This window comes from Brassica napus (assembly GCF_020379485.1).
Source record: "Brassica napus cultivar Da-Ae chromosome C5 unlocalized genomic scaffold, Da-Ae chrC05_Random_29, whole genome shotgun sequence".
In the NCBI taxonomy this organism is placed as follows: domain Eukaryota; kingdom Viridiplantae; phylum Streptophyta; class Magnoliopsida; order Brassicales; family Brassicaceae; genus Brassica; species Brassica napus.
Genome location: NW_026014281.1, coordinates 1 through 24760, shown reverse-complemented (window position 1 = coordinate 24760; position 24760 = coordinate 1). Strand labels below are relative to the sequence as shown.

Here is a 24760-nt window from a genome sequence, read left to right as displayed (position 1 = left end):
AAGTTTTACTAAATTTATTGACAAAAAATTAAAACGATGCTCATGTACCATAAAAGAGAGTTTAATATACTGAAGTCTACGATAATATTGAATTTTTCAGTATATGCTCTATATACTGAAGTCTATGATCTTTAGTATTGTTTTAAAATTTCTAAACACATTCTACATTTTTAATAATGTATATTAAACTCTCTTTCATGGTACATGGGCATCGTTTTAATTTTTTGTCAATTAATTTAGTAAAACTTCATAATACTCCATAAATTGGTGGATTAACCACTATAAAATCGCTATTCTCTAGAAAAATGAAGACAACAAAGGTTTCAAACCTCTTTGACCTTCATCATATGTTAGTGAAAGATGCAACTATACATTAAAACAGTATTTTCATATTTTTGAATTTTTCTCAAAATCAATGTGTTAACCCCTATGAAAATATGAATTTTTCGGTAAATGCTCTATATACTGAAGTCTATGACCTTTAGTGTTGTTTTAAAATTTCTAAACACATTATACATTTGTATTAATATATATTAAACTCTCTTTCATGGTACATGATATCGTTTTAATTTTTTGTCAATTAATTTAATAAAACTTCATAATACTTCCTAAATTGGTAGACTACCAATATAAAATCGTTATTTTCTAGAAAAACGAAGAAAACAAAGGTTCGAAACCTCTTTGACTTTCGGTGAATTATGCAAATAAAAAACAAGCTAAATGAAAAAATAAATAGTTTTAAAATGAAAATAGCTGTAAGGGATATTTGAATACAAAATGAAAATTAAGTTTCTATCTTGAACTCTGAACAAAACAATCAGTCAAAGCAACCAACCTCATCGTTCCAAAAGATAGGTCGAACCTTTTTTCATTTGCGCACAGAGTAGGTCGAACCTCATCTGTGCTCTATTGAACTTAAAATTTTCAACCTACTAAACGCAAACCGTCACTTAAAATTTTCAATCCCTTTACATAACTTTTTGAAAAAGAAAAATCATTTTACATGATCTTAATGCATATTTATAATCTCTATAATATTATTTGAAAAATCGTTTTTTACGTGGCGCACTCACTTTAATTTTCACGATGGTTGATTACATCGATACCATTAATGAACTAAATATATTATATATGATTGATATTAATAATTTATTTCTTTTTTCATAATAAGATTTTAGTTAACATTTTAATTTAATAAGATTTTAGTTAAATTTTTAAATAAAAAAGGAACTATTTATAAAATATAAACATGTAAATATTTATATCTAAACAAACTTTGATTATTTTTCTAAATTTTCCTAAAAACAATATAAATAATAAAGGAAAATATATAAACTTTTAATATATATATATATACAACGTAGCTTCACAAACATTTCTAAATGTAAATTCTTTTTAAAATCTTCTTCTAAGATAATAATATTATTTCTTTGAATTTATGAACCCTAATATATTTTATTGTTATTTCTTTTTTCATAATAAGATTTTTAGTTAACTTTTAGTTTAATTTTTCTTTTTGATAAACACATAAATAGAAAATTAAATATTTATAAAATATAAACATAGAAAATTTTATATATAAATGAATTTTAATTATCTTTTCTAAATTTTCTCAAATAGCCACAAATAAAAAGGGAAAATATATAAACTTTTAATATATATGTATATATAGCTTTGCTTCGCAAAAAATGAAAATATAAATTATTTTAGAAATCTTCTTCTAAAAATAATAAATTTTAAATTTGAATATACTAAGTTTAAAATATTATACTTATATTTTCTTTTTATTTAAAACTTAATAGGTTTTTAACTTAAATTTCATTTGTACAAAAACACATAAATAATAAAAAGGTAAATATATATATAATAGAAATTATATAGATTCTACATATAAACGAATTTTTATTCTTTGTATTTGTTAATAACATAAACAAAAAATATATATATAAACTTTTAAGATATATTTTATAAAACAAATTTAAAAATAAAATAATATTGATATCTTTATTCAAAAATAATAATTTATTATAATTATATTTTTATCACACGATTACTTACTTATGACTAAAATAAACAAAAATCGTTGCTCAATTTAAAAAAAATAAATATAACTCAATATACCAAAATAAATAATTGAATAATATGAAATATAATATTTAAAAATCACATATCCAATTATGATGGTAATGATACTTAATATAATTTTTATTTATTTATAATACATATAAATTACAAAATAACCTAATACTTATAATCAAATAAAAAAGAATATTTAATAATACTTATAATTCAATTATTTCATAAGATGCTCACGAACACAGGAAAATCACCTAGTTCACTATCAGAACACTACTAAGATGCTGTAATTTTTTTAATCAAATTTACGGTTAATATTAGATTGTAATGGTGCTATGTTATTTCGAATGATCCTCCATGCATAAATGTTCTTAGGGAGAGATGAAACTTTTCAAATCCTGCATGCCTGACACTTTTACCTGAATTTTGGAAAATAGTATGAAATACAGAAAAATTGTAACTTGAGGCCCAAATGGCCCAATAGGTGCCCATTAGAATGCTTACAAACATTACATCAAAAAGGAATTACTAACGCCAGTTGTATCGTAATTAGTACGTTCTTGTCAGTAAGCATCTGGGACATCATGAACCGAAAGACCTTTCTTGTTTCTCTCAACACAGAGAGATTGTACAAAGGGGAAGGAGACCACGAAGAGTTCACCTTAAAGTTCAGGTTGTGAACTCGTAAGCGTTTGGGACATCATGAACCGGATGACCCTTCTGGTTCCTCTCAATGATCCTCCTTGCCAACGTTACTTGTTTCCCCACTACAAAGACGAAAGCCTTTCCTTCTCCTCTAGCACCTCTCGCTGTTCTTCCAACACGTCTTACGTATTCACTCGGGTCACGCGGAAAATCAAACAGCACCACATGATCAACACCGGAGAAATCTATCCCACGAGAAGCTCTGCCAATGTTATTGCAAAGAGGAAACAAAACTTTAGTATCTTTCAATGTTCAGGCAACAACGAATAGCATCACAAGAAACGATTAACGAAGTACCTATCCGTGCAGACCAGAAACAGTGAATGATCTTCGGGATGAGACGAGGTGAATTCTTCCATGTTTGTAAGCCTTGCCCCTTGTGCGAGTGCTGCGTGAAACGGTAGGACGTGCAGCTGCCTTTCGTTTCTATCAAGCCGCTTGAATATATTCTCAACTTTCCTACATGTCTCAATCTGGAAAATGCATAGGGTACAACTTTCAAACATGAGAATGATTTTTTCAAAATGTTTAAGAAAAAACCAGTAAGTGAGGGACCTTATTGCAGAAGATGATAGTCTTGGCAACAGGGTTTTCCTCGATAATCTGAAGGAGAGCCGCTTTCTTGTTCTGAAAAGCAGTCTCAGGAGTTTTCTCTGCATAATCATCTCCACTGCAGTCAACAAGAACCTGCACAAGCCAACGAAATCCAAGTCCATCATTTCAGGGACGATCAAAAGGAGACTACGCAGCAACCAAGTTTACTAAGAAAATTAAGCTATATTGTTGTTCCCATTATATATACTTATATTGATACCAACCTCTTCGAGGGCATTGCTAACACGGTGCACGCGAGGTCCCATTACAACTTCACAATCAGGGAAAACTTCAACAAGTTTGTTGTATATCTCGAGGGGCAAGGTTGCTGTAACAAACAGATACTGCGCAGTCACAGGGGAGGAACTGATCAGATTCTGCAGGGCTGACTCAAACTCCTCGTCGCCAAAGAGTATATCCACCTCATCTAATATGGCACTGCAAGATACGTTAGCAAGATTGTGCCCCGTTAATTTTCAAAGTTCCTCACACAAAAAATAGCAAACGTTTGTATCCTTGAAAGATTTATAATACCATCTCAAATTTGACAGCCCCAAAATTCCTTCATTCATAAGGTACGTGAAACGCCCTGGTGTTGCAATCAAAACGTCCACACCTTGCTCTAAATTTTCGAGCTGGGTTCGTTGTTTGAAACCACCAGTCACTACCATGGAACGGAACGGGACCCCAGACTTTGATATTAATCTACAGTTGGCAAGAACCTGCCAAGGATTTCATCATACATCAAACAATTGTTTCTTCTAATAAAACATTTGGATAGAAAATAAGCTACCTAGTAAGAGCATTCATATAATGAGGAAACCAACCTGGGAGGCCAACTCTGCGGTTGGTACCAGAACAATCACACGAGGACAACCAGAAGACGATTTGCTCAGTCCTTGAAGTTCCTCTTCCCTGAGACGCTGGATAACAGGTACAAGATATGCCAGTGTCTTGCCTGATCCACTTTGGTCAGCTATGATACAACTCTTTCCATCAACAACTGGCGCAAAAGCCAGAGCCTGCATCATGATAAACACACGTGGTAAGACGAGAGACTTGCACCTAGATGATGAAAGAAAAAATACAAATCCTACACCTGAATATGAGCCGGTCGATCAAAATTATTCTCCTTTAAGGCCTTCATCATACCCTCACTACATCCAACCTCTGCAAAACTTTTGCGGCTAAAAAAGCCGGTTTCCCTAGTAGACTTGGTTTTATTCCCTCTCTCTCTCCAATCCTCCATATCTCTTGCGTATACAACAGAACGCCTATCACCCCAACCCCTGGAGTTACCAGCACCGCCTCTTGAATATGAATAATGCGACCCTGCTCTCTCATTATCATTGAAATACCGAGCATCTGAAAACTCATCCGTAGTAGCTCTATCACGTCTCTGATATGTATCTGACTCTTTGTTAACAAAACGCCTATCTTCTCTACCCCTAGAATTAGCAGCAGAGGAATCTTTTGAATATGAACTCCTTGATCCTGCTCTCTCGTTATCACTAAACTTCCGAGGGTTTGCAAACTCACCAGCAGCTCTGTCACTCCCCTTGAATGTATCTAAATTTTTCGCATTCGAAGGCCTATCTCCTCTACCCCTGGAGTTAGCAGCAGCATAACCGTTTGAATCTCTCTCATTAGTCTGAGATCTATCTGTATCTCTTAGCTCTCTAGATTCCCGCACTCTGCTGAATCTTTTCACCTCTGAAGATTTTCCTGAACTAGGAATAGCCTTCATAGCCAACTTCTTCCTCATCAAATCAAGAATTGATGATCCACCAAACTCTTCATCCTCAAATATATCATCATCCTCGTCTTCTTCTTCCTCATTACGACTCACTTGCTGCTTCTTCTGCGTTACCTTACCAACGAGAGCCTTCACTTTCTGCGCCTTTAGCCTCCCGAAACTCGCGGTTACTCCTCTCGAACGCGAACCATTTCTTCTCGAAGATTCTACCACATTATCAAGTAATCAACACAAAGTAGCAAACGAAAGCGATTCTTAATACTAACATCTACAATTCCAAATTGCTAAGTTACCTGACGGCGGAATCGAAGGCGGAGGAGGAGGCGGAGGATAGAGCTCCGTCTCGCGGTGTTCCGCTTTGATTACGATGAATCCATCGTCGGTGGAGTCGCTAACGACCTCATTCGAGCATGAAGCCTCCAGTGGCCGACGAGTGAAACCGGCTCTCGTTATCACTCCTCCTCCGTTGCGAAACAGCCGCACGATCTCTCTCCGATTACAAACTTTATTCCTCGCCGGAAAAGTAACTGACGGAGGTGGAGCTCTCGCCAACATCTCACAAAATATCTTCTTCACTCTCTCTTGGAAACGGAGAGATAAGGATAGACTCTCTTTGATGATAATAATTATCTTTATTTTACATTAAAAAATAAAAGATAAATGTGAAAAAAATCTTTTTTCTCTATTTTCCTTTTTTTTTTTTTTCGTTTCTCCTTTTTCCACTAAGAAACTAATTTCCATTTAACTTATATATATATGAGATATATATGCCACCATTCTTTCCAAAAGCCCTAAGACTCAGCGTTAGATTTATCTCTCCAGCTTTGTGCGATCATTGGTCTCGAAGAGCTAGCTAGCTATGTCTCAGCCAAACAATAACAACGGTGATGATGATAAAAGATACAAGAAGATCTTCGTTGGAGGTTTAGCATGGAGCGTAACAACAGATGTTTTGAGAAGTTTCTTCCAAGAAAAGTGTGGAGAGGTTCTCGAGGCTAATGTTGTCAGCGAGACTCTCCCTGATGGTAACTTAAAATCAAAAGGCTATGGTTTTGTAAGTATCTTCTTTTCATTATTGTATAATCTTTGTGTTCTTGTGATTTGTGGAGATAACTGCTTGATATATACAAAAAAAAAAAACTATTCGTTTTGATTCTTGCGAGTTGTTATTATTATCATAAACTTGTGAACTGCAACAAGCTCGAAGAGATTATTTTTTCAATTGTTTAATTCTTGTAAATTGCAGCTTCATATTTGTCACGTTTATTTGAATTGCTGTGTGTAAATACAAAACCATCCTTGCTGTTTGTTTCATGATTGGGCTTTTAGGTTAACCAAAGGATTGTCCAGAATCTCATGTTTGTTTTATAATTGGGCTTTCTTCTCGTCATGTGTTATTTTATAACTGGGCTTCATAGTTTCCTGGTTCCACCATTATGTGTTAATCTATTACAAATCGATTGGATTTTTTTTCTGAATTTTGTTACGGGTTTGAGTTGTTCAGGTTACTTTTAGGGATGTTGCAGCTGCAACTAGAGCTTGTCAACCTCCCTATCCGGATATTGAGGGAAGAAGAGCCAACATCAATCTGGCTTACGTTAATGCAAAGAATAACCCTAACCACTCTAACCAAATTGGTTTAGTCTCTAATTTTTTTTTTTGATTATCACAGGTTATTTTATAGTTATCTTTTTAAGATTTCCCAGCTTATTATTCGTGACCTTGAAATTGTAGGTTTACTGCAACAGGCTGGACCATCGCATCAATATCAACACGGTTTAATCTCTTGATTAATTATATATTTTGTTTTTTTTTCTTTTAGCAAAGGGTTATAATTAATTTTGTTATGCAACAAATCTTTCCACAAGCAGTTTCTAATTAATCTTTATAAACCCCTAAAATGCAGGTCCGTTTAATCAGATGGCATGGCATCAATACCAGAACGGTTTGATCTTAAAATTTTCTCTCTTTTTTTTGAGAAAAGGGTTTAATATGATTTATTATTTTGTTATGCAATTAAAACTTTCCACAAACAGCTTCTTAATAATCTTTATAAACCCTAAACTGCAGGTTGGTTTAATCAGGTGGCTTGGCAACAATATCCGCAATTTTGTACAAATCCACAGTTTCCTCTAGTCTACTGGTAAAATTCTACATATATATATATGCTTGAAACTAGAGCTAAAACATCTTGTTTTGATTGTAACGAATAACAAATAAAGTTTTATGGATATTCTTTAGGGATTCATATCGTGGAGCATATATTCAAATTCCACACCATCCTTGCTCCTCCAACATGGTTAGTACTTATGCTCAACACTACTGTGATTTTATTTTGTTTCATTGGTTTTGTTTAATTAACATTTTGAATATTTTACTGGTATTTGTGCAGAATTGGCATCAGACCCACAGTGTACGACCTCCCGGTATGTCTCAGCCGCCTACAGAACCAAGATTTGAAGAGCTCCCTGCTGATACCAATCAAGAAGCTGTCTCCACTGCAGATGGTGTGAGCAATGACAACAATGAAGAGGTCGATACAGAAACAGACAGTGGTGCTGATCAGCAAAATGGAAAGGCTCAAGAAGGAGAGATCAGTGGACAAAACAATGGCATCAAGCAAGATGTTAAGGATCAAGAAGGAGAGATCAATGGACAAGACAACGGCATCAAGCAAGGTGTTAAGGATCAAGAGGGAAAGATCGTGAGTGGAGAAGATGAAAACACCAAGCAGGGTGCAGGTGTAACAAATCAGTTTTGTTATGGGATCATTACACTCCAAATCAAGACAGGCCGTGAAGAAAAATCTGAAAACTCACCACAAGAAAACGGTTTTGATCATGAAGAGAAGACGCAGCATATGGAAGTTGGACTGATCACAAAGAAGGAGACGGACAAGAATGCATGAGTAAGAGAAGCTGGATCAATCAGTTTTATCTTCTCGCCCTTATGTTGCTATATTTACTTATTGGCCAAACGATTTTATTTTCATTTACAAAACCAAAAGTCAGCTTCTAATTAATCTTATTCATAGACCTTTTACAATTGCTTAGAATCGTATTATTGTTGGTGTATAAGCAAAAGCAAGTTGCATTAAAATTCATACTTGTTAAAATCATAACGTTCCTTCTAAGCATTATGGTAGAGGGGTACGTAATCAATTATGAAAGCTAACTAGGTCTTTTAGTTTCTCTTCTTTAAATTTATTCTTTTTTTGTGTGGATAGTAGTAGGGTGGCTCCTTTCCAGAGAAATTTGACGGACGAACATAAAAAGTGGAGTTTGAACTAGAAAATTAAAAATATGTCCATTGAAAAGAAAATCAAATATGAGCTTTTTTGTAGGATTCGGTTCTTGCTCCTTTGCCCGAACTAGGACCATCTTATAGTATAACATATGTATACATGCATATTACGTAGAATTAGAAAACTACATGAACATTAATTAGAACATACTTCAGACTAGGTGATTTTCCCGATGAGCACGGATATAAATATATATACAATAAATAAATATACTATAATAATTAATTGATATTTACTTTTAATTTTAATTTAATTTATAATTTATATGTATAATTTATAGTAATAATATTATATTAATTTAATTAGACATGATTTTTGATATGTTATATCTAGTCGGTTTTGTTGTTTTCACAGTCGATTTAGTTATCATTTGGTCATATTGGATTGCATCTATTTCCCCGAATTCAACTATAATGTTTTATATTCTAAATATATTAAAGTTTGAGAAATTTCCTTAGATATCCATTTTTTTGTGAGTATATTGAGTTACATATATTCTTTCAAGTTAAAACTGACATGTATTTATTTTTGATTATAATTAAGTCAAATAAAATTAGTATAATTTATTGCTTAAATGTATTTTCATAATATTTATCAAATTATATGTTGATATTTAAAAAATATTAGAAAATAAAGCCACGATCAAGAGGAAGTTACATACATAAGTAAGTGATAAATTTTTGAAAGATCATAAACACATATCAATATTATAATAATTAAAATATTTTATAAATTCTAAATAATTTTTTCGCCTTAGATTTATTAAACGAGAACATGAAATTTATTTTAAATAAACTCAAAATGAGAATTGAAGTTTGCTTGAGTATTTTGACTATGATTATATTAAGTTCCACAAACATAAAATAAAAGAGCAAACTAAATATTAAGAAAACAAATAATTTTAATAATAATAATAATATATACATTGTTAAAGTATATACTGTTAATATTTTTTGTATTGTTTAAAATTATGTTTTAAAAGAAAAAAATATTTATTTTTCTAATATCAAGATTATTTGAGTGAACTTTTTGTTTGAAATCACATTATATACAAAAATATTTTTTCATATAAGAAAATATAGATATAAAGAATGTAATTGTTTGAACAAAAAAAAGTATTTTATTACTTCAAAAGTATATTTATGTTATATAAAAATATGTTTTAAATGGAATATTACTATTTTGTGAACTTTCCTTTTTAATGAAATCATATTATATAATATATTTTTGTTTTTAAACTTTATAAATGTCTCCTTTTTATATGTTATTTGGAAATTTTTTAAAAGGAAACTATATAAAAAAATCAATAATAGTATTTAAATGTAAAATTTTTAATTCATTAATGGTAGCTCGGTAATTAACCGTCGTAAGAATTAACGTGAGCGCGACATGTAAAAAAAAAAGTGAATTCTCAAATAATATTATAGAAATTGTACATATTGTCTATAAACAATTCGTTTTGTACAACCAACCCCCAATAATATGCTTTCATGGTTGCACTTGAGACTTTGGTAGGTCCATTGGAACTAGTCGAAGCATTGGCACCTAGAGGAACAATAATTGAAGACTACACTGATCCCAATCCAGAATCAGTCTCCACTGCTGATGTTGTGCGTAATAACAACAGTGAAGAGGTGGATACAAAAACATGCAATGATATTGATCAGCAAAAGGGAAAGGATCAAGAAGGAGAGATCAGTGGAGAAGACAATGACACCAAGCAAGACGTTAAAAGTGAATCGTGATGTTTTATTTCTACCGTTTAGGCTAAACTAAAATCAGACAATGTAGGATATAATAAAAGTGAATCGTGATGTTTTCTACCATTTAGGAAACATGGTAAAGTGGATAATTAGATCCTTACAACCAGGAGGAACAATTCAAGTTATTGGTTGAAGAAACGTACACTATGAAGTATGAACGAATCATAGACAATGTGTGTTGGCAACGTGCGAGTGGTATTTCGTTATTTTAGGAAATAAACGATGATCAATATCTCACTGATCTAATATCGTCCATCTGACGAAACAAACCAACGGCTTGGATTTGGTTTCGATATTTTCACGCATCTAAGATACCGTCCACCTATCAAATTCTACAAAACATTTTGTAAAGTACTAAAGCAAGTGAAAATATACAAGTATATACAAAAGCAGCGAGTAAAGTCTAAAAGTGGGAAGTATCTCAAACAGTTGCACTGTGTTTGGCAATGGTGTGCACTTGTACTGCCATTTCAGACTTCAATGTCCGCTTGCATGATGTGCATCCAAACACCTCGAATGTCTTCTTCCCAATGTGGTTTCTCTTTCTCTGATTTAAACAAATGAAAATTAATTAGACATTCGAGGTGTTTGGATGCACATCATGCAAGCGGACATTGATGCTTGCAATTCATATTCGATTATCACCAACACAAACTATGTATGCTTGTATATACAATTGGAAAGAATCACGTGACTGAGCGTATATGTATACATGTACAAATTTTGCCTTGGTAAAATAATCAGCATATTATCACAAAATGAAGAGAAAATGTAAAGTAAAAGAGACTAAGAGCATGTCCATCCATAAGAGACTATTAAGGGTTCTTAAGAATAATTAAGTAGTTAATTTTGTGATTTGAAAGGTTAAGAACCTTAGTTAGTCTAATTTAATTTTTCTTCCTTCAATGGGAGAACTTCATTGAGGTTCTTAATTTTTTTTTTTTTTTAAAAAAATGTTGAATGATTGGATTTGATAAGATTGTAAAGGAAAAATATTATAAGCAAATGTATCTCAAGAAATTATGTAGTTATGTATAATTATGTAAGCTTCATGTTTTAAGATTTGAAAACTGAAATGCAAATGCTTATCAGTTGAGTTTACACGATCAGAACATAAACAACTGAAATGCAAACGTTTATCTTCATACAAACATTGCAACACAAGGATCACTGATGAATACAATGCATATCAGTTAAAACTCAATGTTTCAACAGAAACAGAAGATTAAACACACAAATTGTGATGAGAACAAAAACAGAACATTAAAACACAGATTGTGATGAGAACAGAAACAACAACTAAACTATCAAGTTCAATCAAAGCATGTCTACAATTCCGACAAAACAGTCAATCACTTCATCACCAAACATAGATAGAAAGAAGAGAAGCAGAAAGGAACCTTCTTTTGAGGATCCATGGGTTCCACGAAACGCCCAACCCACAGAGCAAACACTATCATCAGCCCCAAGATCACATAGCTTAGTTACCTGTTGAAATTCAATGAAGTAATCAACATTTAGAAAAGTTTCTTAGAAAATTGAAAGTGGGAAAGAAAGGACACTCACTTTGCTGCTACAACCATTCCACAGATACACGCAGTTTCCTAGTCCCACCGCAAGAACATTATGTGCAGACCAATCCACCAGATTCAAATAAAAATCATCTTGCAAAGCCGGTGCACCTAGTACCTGACAACACACAAAGAAAAGACTTTGTTATCATATCCATACCAACATTTCTGACACGCAATAACAAGTTCAAGCTCAAAAACATCAGTAACCATAAGACTACGATCATTATTCAAGACTGGTCTGATCTAAGATCAAACTAACCTCAACACTCATCACATCACTAAGATCACAGAATGATTCATGCATCAATGGAATCTAACAGCAAAAGTCAGTGATGTCCCGTTTCTCCGGCGTCTCGGGACCCAACATCGCCGCGCGTAACAGAGTCGCGTAAGAGCTGGCAGCTCCGTCTTCTTTCCTGTCTTTAGCGAGATCGAAGAGCGCGTAATTGGATTTGGATCGTAGACCTTGATGGTGATGGAGATTGGTTGGCATTGATCGACGAAGAGTCGAAGAAAGAGACGGGGAAGAGAGAGACAGAGATCGAAGGAGGAGGAGACACGTAGGGGGTTTTTAGCAGCTCTTAAAATCCTTTTCTAAGACCCGGTTCTATAACTTTTCCTATTTCCTGATCCCTCTTTAAACCCCCCCCCCCCCCCCCCCCCCAATGGAGCTGGTGTAAGATATGTCCCAAAATATCATACAAAATAAGAAATGTGAGAAGCTTCCAGTGTAAGAAGAATTCAGAAAGCTAACAAAGATAGAAAGTGGATACTTAACCCCAAAGCAGTGCTTTAAAGGTGGCTTAGAGCTTGGGACGGAAAATACAAATGGAAAGGAGGCACATGTATGAGTGATACAACTATCTTCCTTCTTCTTCTCGGTTATAAACATATCGTTCTTTTGACTGATTCTCATTGCTTTTATACCAATTCTTGCCTACAAAAGCTCTTTTTTTCTAACATATATTCGTTTTCTTTTCCAAAAGTTAGTGTGATTAAATAAGATTTCAATTATTTTGTGCATATCGTCTTATAATAAGAATGGACAGATGATTTAGCCAACGTATGATGAGACACCTCAACTTTGTCTTGTGAAGATATATGTTAACCAAAAATCATAGTAAATTCATGTAAAATATAACATTAAGAAAGATATATTAATCTTCTCGCATACAATGAATGATTCAATCCATCCTTTCACTGACAGCTTTATGTAAGCCCCATGTGAATTACATTCTACATTGTTCTGAAGGGATAAATTTTTCTTCCTTCGGAGGGTACATCTTATTCATTCCATGAGAATAGTATATTAGACGTAAAAATAAACTCATTCGATGCCTAAACGATCAGCTAGGTGGTTTAATTCCAGTAGATGATTTGTTTACAATGATTCAATAGAGTTTTGTATCTGATATCAAGAGATATCATCCTTCAAAAAGATACAACAAATGTATGCGGAAGTAACCAATTTGAAGTGTTTTGGTTTAGATTTTTTTTATTTGTTATCCACAAATCATAGATTCATCCATTATATTTGCTAAAATACAAACCAGCGTTTATAATATCATTAGTGCATGCAATAATAATGCAAACAGAGAAAAAAAACACATAACAAACTCGACAGACTTAACGAATTATGATTATATTTATTGGAATCACATAGAAACACACATACATACACACTACGAGAAAAGAACAAAGTTTCTTCCAAAGTACTAAGTTTAAATAAACTGAAGCTGAAGAAGAAGAAGCAGAAGAATAAAGAGGTGATGGAATCAGTCACGAGTCTCGTGGAACCTTCTGATGAAATCAGTGGATTTCCGGTTAATAGCCGGTTCGACGACGTACCAATTATAGAAGTTGCCTTCACTATCTTCACCATACATCTCGTCGTCTGTTCCCGCCGGGTTTGATCGCTGCCTTCTCCTCCACCATGCTTTGAAGCTGCCGAAGAAGCTAAACAAGAAACGCCAAGAACCTCCCATTATAATCCTATATAGAGAGGAAAATACGTTAGAGAGATATAGATGTGTCTTGCTTGTATTTATTTAAAGATGCATATAAGCATGTGAAGGAACGTGAGTTCTGATGGTTTAGGGTTCAAAACACAAGGTCTCTCTTTATAGAAGGCTGGCCAAGTTGGAATCCTAGAGGAACCATGCACGAAACACCCCCACCAACCAAAAAGATATAACTTTTCACTTATAAAATATATACTTTTTAAAAAAAAATTGAACGCTCAATAGAGATACAGGCATTTGGTGAATAGAATTTCCGTAACAAACTTTCTGATGAAGTTTATATAGAAAATTTTGTATTTGAAGCATTTCTCAAAAAAAAAAAAAAACTTTGTAGTTGAAGCTTTGTGAAAAAATAATTGCATGCTAAGGTAAATCTGTTGCATTTCCACGTCAATACTCAATATAAATATTGTACGGATACTAAAATATGTTAATGTATTTTTGAAAAGTAATGTTTATTCAGAAAAGTAGTGGTTATACTCAAATTGAACAACTTTGACTACCAGCGATTCTTAAATAAGAAATAAACCCAGTGAACTTTTTTTTTCTTTTTGGTTTCGCAGAACTTGTTGATTTATGACACTCACATTTGAACCATATAGAGTTCACATGTCACGGGAGCTCACACTTCGATGTTTTTTTGTTCTTTGATTCAACATCTGTAGTTTGTGAGAACCCAAAGAACATGTGTAGTAGTATCCACGGATTAATGTATTTATACAAAAACTAAATCGAGATACCATTTGAATTTTGGAATCTCATGTTCAAAAACAAAGAAAAGTTGCAAACAATATCAAAATACAATGTCTATATTTTATATCAATATTGTTAGTTAGACTGGTAAAATGTACGTATCAAGCTGATGTATCTTTATTCTAGACTTTTACTGATAGATATTATATTTACTTTAGTATTAAAACGTAAATCTTTCTAAATATTAGATGGTATTACTTTTTATTTTTACTATAAAATAAGAATTTCAAAATGCCTATGACTGATACGGTTTAAGAAACTGGAGTGATTTCAAAACTTCTCATACTAAATGTATTAAATGGTGAAAGTTTAATAACTTCTCATACTAAATGTATTAAATGGTGAAAGTTTAATATTGTAAAAGTTAATTAATAGAAGGTAATTGCAAGAGTTCCGGTTTAAATTGCGAGTTATACGGTCTAGAAAGCTCCCGGTCAAATTGCTTCCGGTTTAAATCGCAATAAATTACGAAAACGCGGCCGTTTCATCACTCTCTGTGGCGGCTCTATCTCTCTCCCCCCCCCCCCCCCCCCCCCACTCTGAGCTATCGGAAGGAGTAGCTCTCAGCGGAAAAACCCTAAAGCTCTCAGCTTTCCTTGTAGAACACAGACATATCTCCACATTCGCAGCTTCGAATTTGTTCCTGCAATGGAGGCCTCTCCTTTGAAAAAGCTCGAGCAGCTAGAGTTCTCTCTCGATTCCGTCACTGATCTCTCCTCCTCCCCTCCCGCTTCGCCGTCCTCTCCCGCCGTAGCTACGTTCTCGTGCGTTGACGGCGTCACTGAGCTCCGGTTTCTCCAACCGGACTCGACCCATTGTTTCACTTTTGATCTCGCTTCAGCTCAGGTGAAACAATTATTTGAATTTCGAAAGATTGGATTTTGGTGTAGAAGACCCAATATGCAATTCGATCGTATTGTGTTTTGTTTCACAGTTGTTCAAGTTGGGGACAGTCCAGTTCATATGTGTATCTGATGATAACTCGGAGGAGGTTCGTAAAAGTTACTTACTTTACTATATTTATACTCGAAAGTGAATCAGTAATGTGTTTATTTTGTTGCATTTGGAAACAGAGATCGTTCTCTAAAGGAGTTAATATAAAGTTTGGAAGTGAGAAGGATAGCAAGGAGTTTTGTGATTCATTCGAGGAGTGGAGAAAGGATGCTCTTGTTCCAGGTGCGTCTTGACTCTAAAGAAACCAATTTTCTTTCTGTGAATGCTCCTTGAATGTCTTGTCATGCTTGTGTTTATAGGATCATCCATAGTTTCAGCTAGTAACAGCAAGTTTGACGAGAAGATTGAGGCGTCCTCGGCCAAAATGTATTTCCATTACTATGGACAACTTCTACATCAGCAAAATATGCTACAAGATTATGTTAGGACAGGTAAATGTTATATGGTCGTCTTTGTATTTGGTTGCCTCAGAACTGGTCCACTTCTCTTTGATTTTAGAGGATGTAAATTCATCAGAAGAAATATCATCTGTCTTCTTAGCACCTCGTTCATGTCTTCAGGTACATATTATGCTGCGGTGATGGAGAACCGTTCAGATTTTGCTGGTCGTGTTGTGGTCGATGTGGGTGCTGGGAGTGGCATTTTGTCTATGTTTGCTGCCCAGGTATGCATTTAGATGACTTGTTTAATGACTTTTGTGTATTTTTGCTTCTGTCTCTTTCATACATGTCTAATACCTTTTTACTTTTTATGAATTAGGCTGGTGCCAAGCATGTGTATGCTGTAGAAGCATCAGAAATGGCTGAATATGCACGTAAGCTTATCGCTGGAAACCCCTTGTTCGCTGATCGAATCACAGTAAGACTTCTTATTACTTTTCTTTTGCTGTGCTATATGCATTTTTTCTGATGTTGTTGAACCTGGCAGGTCATCAAGGGAAAGGTCGAGGATATTGAGTTGCCTGAGAAAGCGGATATTTTAATCTCTGAACCAATGGGTAAGTGTTTCAGCGCAGACTTTAGAATGTGCCACTTTCTTATATGTGGGCAAAGTGATTTGACATGTCTTGTAATTTTGTATCAGGCACCTTATTGGTCAACGAGAGAATGTTGGAATCGTATGTAATTGCTAGGGATCGTTTCATGTCTCCGAATGGCAAAATGTTTCCCACTGTTGGAAGGTAAAGTCAACCTGTTGAGAGGCTTTTCTTTACATCTATTATTATTATTATGTATTTTGATTCTCATGTTGTTTTATCATTGTAGGATTCACATGGCACCTTTCTCTGATGAATTTTTATTTATTGAAATGGCAAATAAGGTAAGGAATGCCACTATATGTTCTAAGACTATATGTTGGAGATTGCTCTCTGTTACATTTACATATATTGTTTCTTACTCTATGCAGGCTTTGTTTTGGCAACAACAGAACTATTATGGAGTTGATTTGACACCTCTGTTTGGTTCAGCACACCAAGGTTATTTTTCTCAGGTACATGTGTTTGATCCAAAGCAAATAGTAGTTTGTAACGGTTTCATTGTATTTGGTTATTCTCTAACTATCATAACCAAAATATTGATGAGTCATATCTGCGGATTGTACAGCCTGTGGTTGATGCATTTGATCCGAGGTTATTGGTTGCTCCCCTTATGTTTCATACGATTGATTTCACTCAGATGAAGGTACAATTACGCTGCTTAGAACCATTCTTTGGTTTTCTCTAACGTCAAGGAACTGAGTTCTCAATTTATTTTCACAGGAAGAAGATTTTTATGAGATCGATATCCCATTGAAGTTTACTTCTTCCGTATGCACCCGAGTGCATGGACTTGCCTGCTGGTTCGACGTTCTCTTTGACGGGAGGTACTTTTGCTTCTTCATTTTTGGTCAAGCCATGTCGTTTTCAAAGTGTATCTACAACTCATGGTTTTATTCTTTTTTCCAACAGCACGGTACAAAGATGGCTCACAACTGCTCCTGGTGCGCCTACAACGCATTGGTACCAGATCAGATGTGTTCTGGCACAACCCATTTATGTGATGGCAGGTCAAGAGATCACTGGTAGACTTCATCTGATAGCTCACAGTGCTCAAAGTTACACCATTGATTTAACTCTATCAGGTCCAGTATACCTTTCTATGTTTTTCCTCTCATTCAAAAGTATTATCACAACTTTAGATTTTTAACAAAGCTTTTGGATTTTAAACAGCTAAAATGTGGGGTCCCGGTGCAAGTCAAGGAGGAATCCTCCAATCATCGACAGGCAAATTCGATCTGAAAGAACCTTATTATAGAATGTCTCAGCCACAAGCATACCCTGCTGCACAAGAGCCACCATTACCACCACAACCGCAGCTAAACCCACAGGTTAAAAAAAATGCATTCAGCAGCTAGAATAGTCATGTTTGCTTTTTTTTTATGTGTACCAATATGTGTATATACTACGAGCAGGACATACAGATACAGAGCGATGATTTTGAAGAAGAGTTATTACAAGAACCGGCACAGAACGCGAGTACCCAGCTCTAAAGCTTAGATCATTGAATCTCATTCATCTTTCTAGGTTCTTATGAGTTTGGCTACGGTTCCATGTAACAGTGTTTGCACCTTTGTGTTTTTTTTCCACATCCAAGCTTATCAACTAATCAAGTTATCTATGATATTTTACCTACGTGATTTTGTTTTACACTGATAGCATCAAACTCCTACGTAAACATAAAACATTCTTGCTTTAGTTTACATTTTTATCCTCCAGCTAAACCTGACATTAGTCCAAAGTAATATACTCAATAATTAGGCTTTCAACCTTGGGATAGTATCATAAAAAGAAAATCAAACTCATGCTCTGTAATATGACAGTGTAACAAAAATACGCAAAAGAGATTTCTGTTCTTATGAAATTCACTTTTGACTGCTGAATGTTAAAGCTGTTTGCACGCTTCCGACAGGAACAAATGTCATACTGTCGGGTAAGGACAGCCAAGGAGATTCTGCAACTGCAAGCTTATTAGAGATCTTTGTAAGAAAATAGTTTTGTCAGGTTTTCACTTAGATGGTGTTGATGTACATGCATGAAGGCAGTAACGAGTGACAATGTGGTTGTGCTAACTCTGATGAGGAAGCTTAACAGTGATTTTTTTAAATTACTGTTTCACTGCATTACATCAAACCGTAGACTACACACAACCGTCAAATAAAACGAAAAGAAAACCAAAAAAAAAAACTAGATCTGGGAAAACGACGTCGCATCAGTCTTCGGAGTCATCACCTCCACCAAAGATGGAGAAGCGGTTGTAGAGTAAGAACAAGATCAGGACTAGGAACAGCGCGACGCCTACTGGAGATCCGCTAACACGGTGAATGGTCTCGGGCTCTCCGGTGGAGAAAATGGCGGATACGAAGGAACCGCGTTCAGAAGAGATGGCAAGAGAAGTCCCACTGGACTGAGAAGCTCCGCTATCCCGTCTGTGATGGCTTCTCCTCCGTCTCCGAGGAAGAAGGGAACGAAAACTACCAATGCAACGACGACGGCGAGTATGATACCGTGTGGGGTCGATCCGCCACCACCGCCTACAACGCCTTGACGATCTTGGTACATTACTGTTGAGTGTGACTGTTGTTAGAGTGTCTTTTTTTCTTACTTTTTACTTTTTTGTTTTACAGTTGGAATATTGAGAGTAGAGAGAGCCTTTTCCTTTTTCGAAATTATAGGCCGTGTTTTGAAAACCGGTCGAACCGTATCTCGGTCCTCTACAACCCAACAAGAACAAGTACAAGGTTACGTACAAAGCATTCCATACTGGGCCCTTACGTGGCACCAGGGCCCTTTTTACGTTCTTTACAATAATAATATCCATTTTCAAAAATGAATAGTAAGATACAATATGGGTTTTGAGTCACTTTTGACACATGAATATAATAGACTGAAATGAATAAGCTTATTGTGATACTTGAACATGTATTATTACATAGCCATGCTATAATAGTGTGTGTAAGAGTGTAGTTGAGTCGTCCATTTCACTAATGTGTATATTAATATTGACGTTTAAAGTATCTATGATCTTTTTTTAACTAAAGGCTTTCAAATTTAAATAGCATAAAACTTTTATAAGGTAGAGCGATAAAACCCTATAGCTTACTACCTTAGTGAATATTAATATTGACGTTTAAAGTATCTATGATCTTTTTTTAACTAAAGGCTTTCAAATTTAAATAGCATAAAACTTTTATAAGGTAGAGCGATAAAACCCTATAGCTTACTACCTTGAAGAAGTCACTCTTTACTCACGGATATGTGCATCAAGTATGGATTTTTCCATTATAAGGGGCTCGTACATGTTCGGCAGTACATTGATCCATTCCGACCTATATATACAACCAAATAAATTAGATATATATGTATATATATCAAATGTTTAGAAGTTACGTGATAGTTACGAACAAGCACCAGCATGGCACCAGAATCTAATAATGCCTCAACTTCAACACAAAAGACACGCTTGACACTTAGCTGAAAAGCAAAAAGAAATAATCATTTCTACACACACCAAGCACTGCACTGGCTGATACTAATTAAGTTCATGCATCGATCAACAGTGCAATATACTTTCTAGTAACAAAAGAGATTAAAACAACTATAAGATAACAACAATGAAATCAGTAAAGTTTTTTTAAGATCTCAATGGGCCAGCTACTACATTTTGATGTAAAAGATGCTTCACAAATATTTCACAACGGAAAACTGATCGTATTCACATGGTCAAGTCTGAAGTATCTATTTTCGCAGATTTTTGGAATATACATATGACAAGTCCAAAGTTGGGTCCCCACGCAAAAAGAAAGAAGAAGAAGAATTATCAAATATAATAATAGATCACAATGATTTATTATAATATGAATATGGTTACGAAGGCAGGCTCTTTTTTATTTTGCCTTCTGTCTCTTTGCAGAATTGTTCGTCTTTATTTTCACCTCAGGGACCCCTTTTGATGTACTTGTCCCGACCATCGCTTCCACATATTATATCATCTGAATTTATTAATGTTATCATAACACTGTGCTGTTACAAACTTGTGGTTTTTGGTCGGGACAGCAAACTCAATATGTTGGCTTAGATTAGCTGGTTGGTGATCTAACCATGTTAATGATAGTGTTGTAGATGCTGTTGACTTCTTGTTGTGTTGCATGTCTTACTTAAAATTTGTGGGGCTCCAAAACAAAATAAGAAGATAAAACTATTGAATTGTTGGAATCATAATGCATGTGCGAAGCCATGTGCCTTTTGATTCCACTCATTTAATACTCAAAAACCCTAAAACCTGTTGACTGCTTTCGTTACTATTGTAATAGTATTATTATGTACCAACACATCTGGTTTAAGCGACACCACAAACATAATTTTTGGGAGAATTAGACATATTAAATAATATAAGAATGTAATCATAAAATTTATAACACAAAACAGCAAGTATCCTAAGCTCAATTCTCCTAAAGGTTTTAAGCTTTTATAATGAATCATTGATGATGACCAACATCTAGCCAATAGGCCAAACATAGAAATGAAAAAGATAAATAGTGTGACATTACATTACTAGTTGTACTCAAAATATCAAACCAAAGAACAGATAAACAGCCTAACTAATCACATGAATGGAATAAAAGTACTTATAATATATCTCTTTTAACTTCTCATAGTAACCAACGAAGAAACTGAGTCCAAGTTTTGAGTTGTGTTTTTATTAGTTGATGATTCTGTAGTAGTACCACCTTTATGAACAGTCTTGGCTCTCATTGGACTTGCAAACGCCCTTCCCCATGCGCTTTTATTCCCCATCTTATGTTGATGATGATCAACCGTCGATGATGCTGAAGTTGATGATGATGATGATGTCATAATCATAAACCCACCAAAGATACCACCACATTTCACCATTTCATTCATAGCATCAGCTGCTTCACCACCACCACCATTGCTAATAACCTTTGAGTGTTCTCTTTGTGACTCAATCCTTTTCAAGGCACAATCTCCAAACCCGTTAGAGATCCTCTCAAAGAAATCACCAGAGAAGCTTCTGCTTCCACACCCACAGATCTAGATCTCAACACTTTCCTCTCTAAAGACGACCCACCAGCACCACTACCAACACCGTTAGCTGGCGTCTCTACAACAACTTTGTTACTACTAGAGCTCTCATCTTCTTCCTCCACTATCACATCAATGCCTCGACCAACAACCTTGTTAGATGTCTCTGTTGTCTGGTTTCTTGGCACCGAAGAATGGCTAACTTTTTTGGTGGCAGCGGCGATTTGGTGTTTGGAAGAGTAGAAGATGAAGAAACGACCAGAACCCACTTCGTTTCTTGCGGTTTAAACTCTCACCGTAAGCAGCAGCCGAAGATTTGCTTCTCTTGTAGATAAGACTAGCGGAAGAAGAGGAAGAGGATGAAGAGGCAGCTGCGAGCATGCTCTTCTTCTTGGCAAGAAGAAACGGGAGGTTGTTGTTGTTGTTGTTGTTGCTGTCCCTTCCCGATGAGAGAGATAGAGCAAGAGAGGTGGTGGAAGAAGGAGAGAAGGATTTAGAAGAAGAGGAAGCAGAGAGGTGGTTTGGTTTAGGGAGAGGGAAAGAGGAAGTGACGAGCTTACCGAGCTTTTCTTGGAGACATAGTGGGCAGATACCACCTGGGTTCTTTGTGTAAGGATGTGTTGAGCATTGCATCCCATCTCCCATGTCTTGATCTGTGGTCCACCATTGCAATAAAGATAAGGAAGCAGGAAGAAGAGAACCAAAGTCTATGAGTCTTCTCTGTGGTTCCTCTGCTTCTGCGTGTAATGAAGTAGAGATTCAGCTTTTAGCTAGCGTCTTTTGAGAGATGGAGAGAGAGATTACGTGTTTGTGAGTGAGAGATGAGAGAGGAGTGTGTAGAGTTTGTAGAGAAAGAGAAAAGAGAGTTGAGTTTCCCCAAGTGCACGTGAGAGTTCTGACCTGTACCGGCTCTTAGCTCGTCTTCTTCGGATCTTTAATTATAAATAGCTCTCTCATTTTCTTAACATATGCACCCAAAAAAAAACTCTCTCATTTTAATCTTTTTTTGGCTCCATTATTCTTTTTTCTTCTTGGGGGTAAAATGTTAAGATAAGAGTCCAATATTCCACGTGTCTTTCTAGCTATTTTTAGTTTTATGAAAACACTAATTAACTTCATTTGTTTTTAAGTGACCATTTACATTACAAAAATTGCCGTTGTAATTAAGAACAAAGTTTAATTTTATTTTGTAGGGTTCAACTTTTTTCACATTCGAAGATTTGGTGTATATGTTTTAGCGAAAAAAAAAAATCAGCAAAAAGATTTGGTGTATTTGTATCTGATAAACTGGTTAGATCTAGATGACAAATGTGAAAGGGAACATTATTGAGAATATTTATTAAATGTTTTTTAGTTTGGTTTAAATTCATAACCCGACAAAACCAATTGCTTACACAATTTTAGGATAAATTAGTTTAATTTGAATCTGACCCAAAGAAAATAATTGATGAATAAACTAGACATTTGACGTAGAAGATCATAGGGCCAACATTTCTAGCTTAATTACATATAGTTAAATAGACTCTTAATTTTTACTTCATTATTTTTGGTTCCAGTGTAGAATTTTTCGAGCCAAAACCCAAAGCATCGAAACTCGAACTTGCAACTTTGAGTCCCGTGTGGAAAGTCACTAGTAGAGTTACAAATGACGGATGATTCTAGTTTTATCGCTAACTATTTTATTATATCCATGGTTTTTTTTTTTGTAAAAACATATCCATGGTTTTAGTTACTTTTTCAGTTATATCAATTTACATTAAAAAAAGAATAACTAAAACTTTTATCATGTTGGAGGTCGAGTTTCCTCTTAATTGAAGTTTTATGATCAACTGATGTCAAGTTACAAAAAAAAAAGAAAAGTTTTATGATCAACTAGTTTTTAACGTATAAATATACGATCGATCGACTCGTTAATTTCAATATATAATGAACATTTGGTGGTTGACAACAACGAAAAATACGTTTACTATGCAATATACCCTAGTGTTTCCCATGTTAGTCATTTTTAATTTTGGACCCATGCATGTTAGTGTGTATTAAATATCACTTATCCATTAGCTTTTCTAATTACTAAATTCACCGCCTTACGTTTGATAGGCACCAACCAAGCAAACAAAATCATTTATTATTCACGACCTCTCCATTGTATTTAACTTATAAAATTGTATAAATTCAAGAAATGCTAAATCGTAGTGCACCCACCTCTAAATATGGAGTTAACTATTTGATGTGAGAGTATCATCCATATGGTGGAAGTCTGTTTCAGATATTCGTATATAATACTATCCAGAATCTGAGATTATTGGATCGAAGATCCCGTAACATGACAAGTATTCACGGAGACTAACCTCCATGAATATGCGTCGTTAGTTTCATGCTATCAGTCAAACTGGTAAGTAATAATCTGCACGTGGTATTGGAATAATGAGGATCAGGTTCATGTGTGTAGATTTGTCGAAGTTAATTTTGTGTTTTGGTTAGTTTCTAAACAAGGACATTGCGAGTGTGGCACTTGAATTCTTGGGTTTCAGTGTGGATGCTTTATCAGGGATAGACTTCTTCCAGTAAGCTCCTGCCTCCTGCAAAAGGGAAGCTCGAACATGACCTAGACACATCAATTATTTCTTAGATAAACATAATCTTTGAGGATAAACATATATATGAGAATTAATCAACCAACATGCACAACCACGAATTCCATTTTTACTTTATTTTCAAGGGGGTAAAATTGATACGAAGATGAGTTGCATGGTACAAGATACCGAGCTGTAATCTGTAACGTATCGAAAAGCAAGAGACGTACCAGAGAAATACAAAAATGTGGTCCAGGAAAATTAATTACTCGTATCTTTTCTCGTCTCTACATTACTACACAGTTCTTTGTCTTGTCTGTTCTTTCTCCCATTCCTTCTATTTATGGTCCCCTTCCACTTCTGTCAGGTTAGTAAGTAGTTACTGCGAATGTTTCTATTTTTATATACAAGTTCACATATATAAAACCCTTGCATTTCTAAATTTTAGAGACATAAACGCAGTTCGTATTGCATGGGTGTAACACTGTAAGTTTGTAACCACACTCACTAATCTATAGGTATAACACCCTAACCACATTCCCGGTCCATGTATCCAGATCCAAGCAACTTTTAATCTTCCTATAATAGAGGTGAAGTAAGCTATC

The 24760-nt window shown here is 34.8% G+C and overlaps 3 protein-coding genes and 2 pseudogenes across 3 annotated transcripts; 2 read left to right on the top strand and 3 right to left on the bottom strand.

The window, feature by feature from the left end:
- Positions 1–2464: 2464 nt before the first annotated feature.
- LOC106400969 (DEAD-box ATP-dependent RNA helicase 50-like) lies at positions 2465–5757 on the bottom strand. The gene is made up of 8 exons (XM_048770878.1): positions 5425–5757; positions 4475–5337; positions 4203–4397; positions 3910–4097; positions 3600–3813; positions 3337–3468; positions 3079–3254; positions 2465–2983 (listed from the first exon to the last, which is right to left on the bottom strand). Exons 1-8 carry the CDS (start codon positions 5684–5686, stop codon positions 2746–2748), a joined length of 2268 nt encoding a protein of 755 aa, XP_048626835.1. The 5' UTR covers positions 5687–5757; the 3' UTR covers positions 2465–2745.
- A 23-nt stretch (positions 5758–5780) lies between these two features.
- Positions 5781–8176, top strand: LOC106400263 (RNA-binding protein 38). The gene is made up of 7 exons (XM_013840641.3): positions 5781–6185; positions 6636–6768; positions 6866–6907; positions 7038–7076; positions 7202–7274; positions 7373–7430; positions 7524–8176. The coding sequence occupies exons 1-7, from the start codon at positions 5991–5993 to the stop codon at positions 8037–8039; spliced, it is 1056 nt and encodes a 351-aa protein (XP_013696095.1). The 5' UTR covers positions 5781–5990; the 3' UTR covers positions 8040–8176.
- A 6900-nt stretch (positions 8177–15076) lies between these two features.
- LOC106397336 (probable histone-arginine methyltransferase 1.3) lies at positions 15077–18186 on the top strand. Its single transcript, XM_013837924.3, has 15 exons — positions 15077–15392; positions 15481–15537; positions 15620–15722; positions 15800–15931; positions 16061–16164; positions 16260–16358; positions 16428–16497; positions 16584–16680; positions 16766–16820; positions 16908–16991; positions 17105–17182; positions 17260–17363; positions 17449–17621; positions 17710–17867; positions 17952–18186. Exons 1-15 carry the CDS (start codon positions 15195–15197, stop codon positions 18027–18029), a joined length of 1590 nt encoding a protein of 529 aa, XP_013693378.1. The 5' UTR covers positions 15077–15194; the 3' UTR covers positions 18030–18186.
- A 355-nt stretch (positions 18187–18541) lies between these two features.
- On the bottom strand, positions 18542–19388 carry LOC106400278 (annotated as a pseudogene).
- A 1535-nt stretch (positions 19389–20923) lies between these two features.
- Positions 20924–22329, bottom strand: LOC106397806 (annotated as a pseudogene).
- Positions 22330–24760: the final 2431 nt, after the last annotated feature.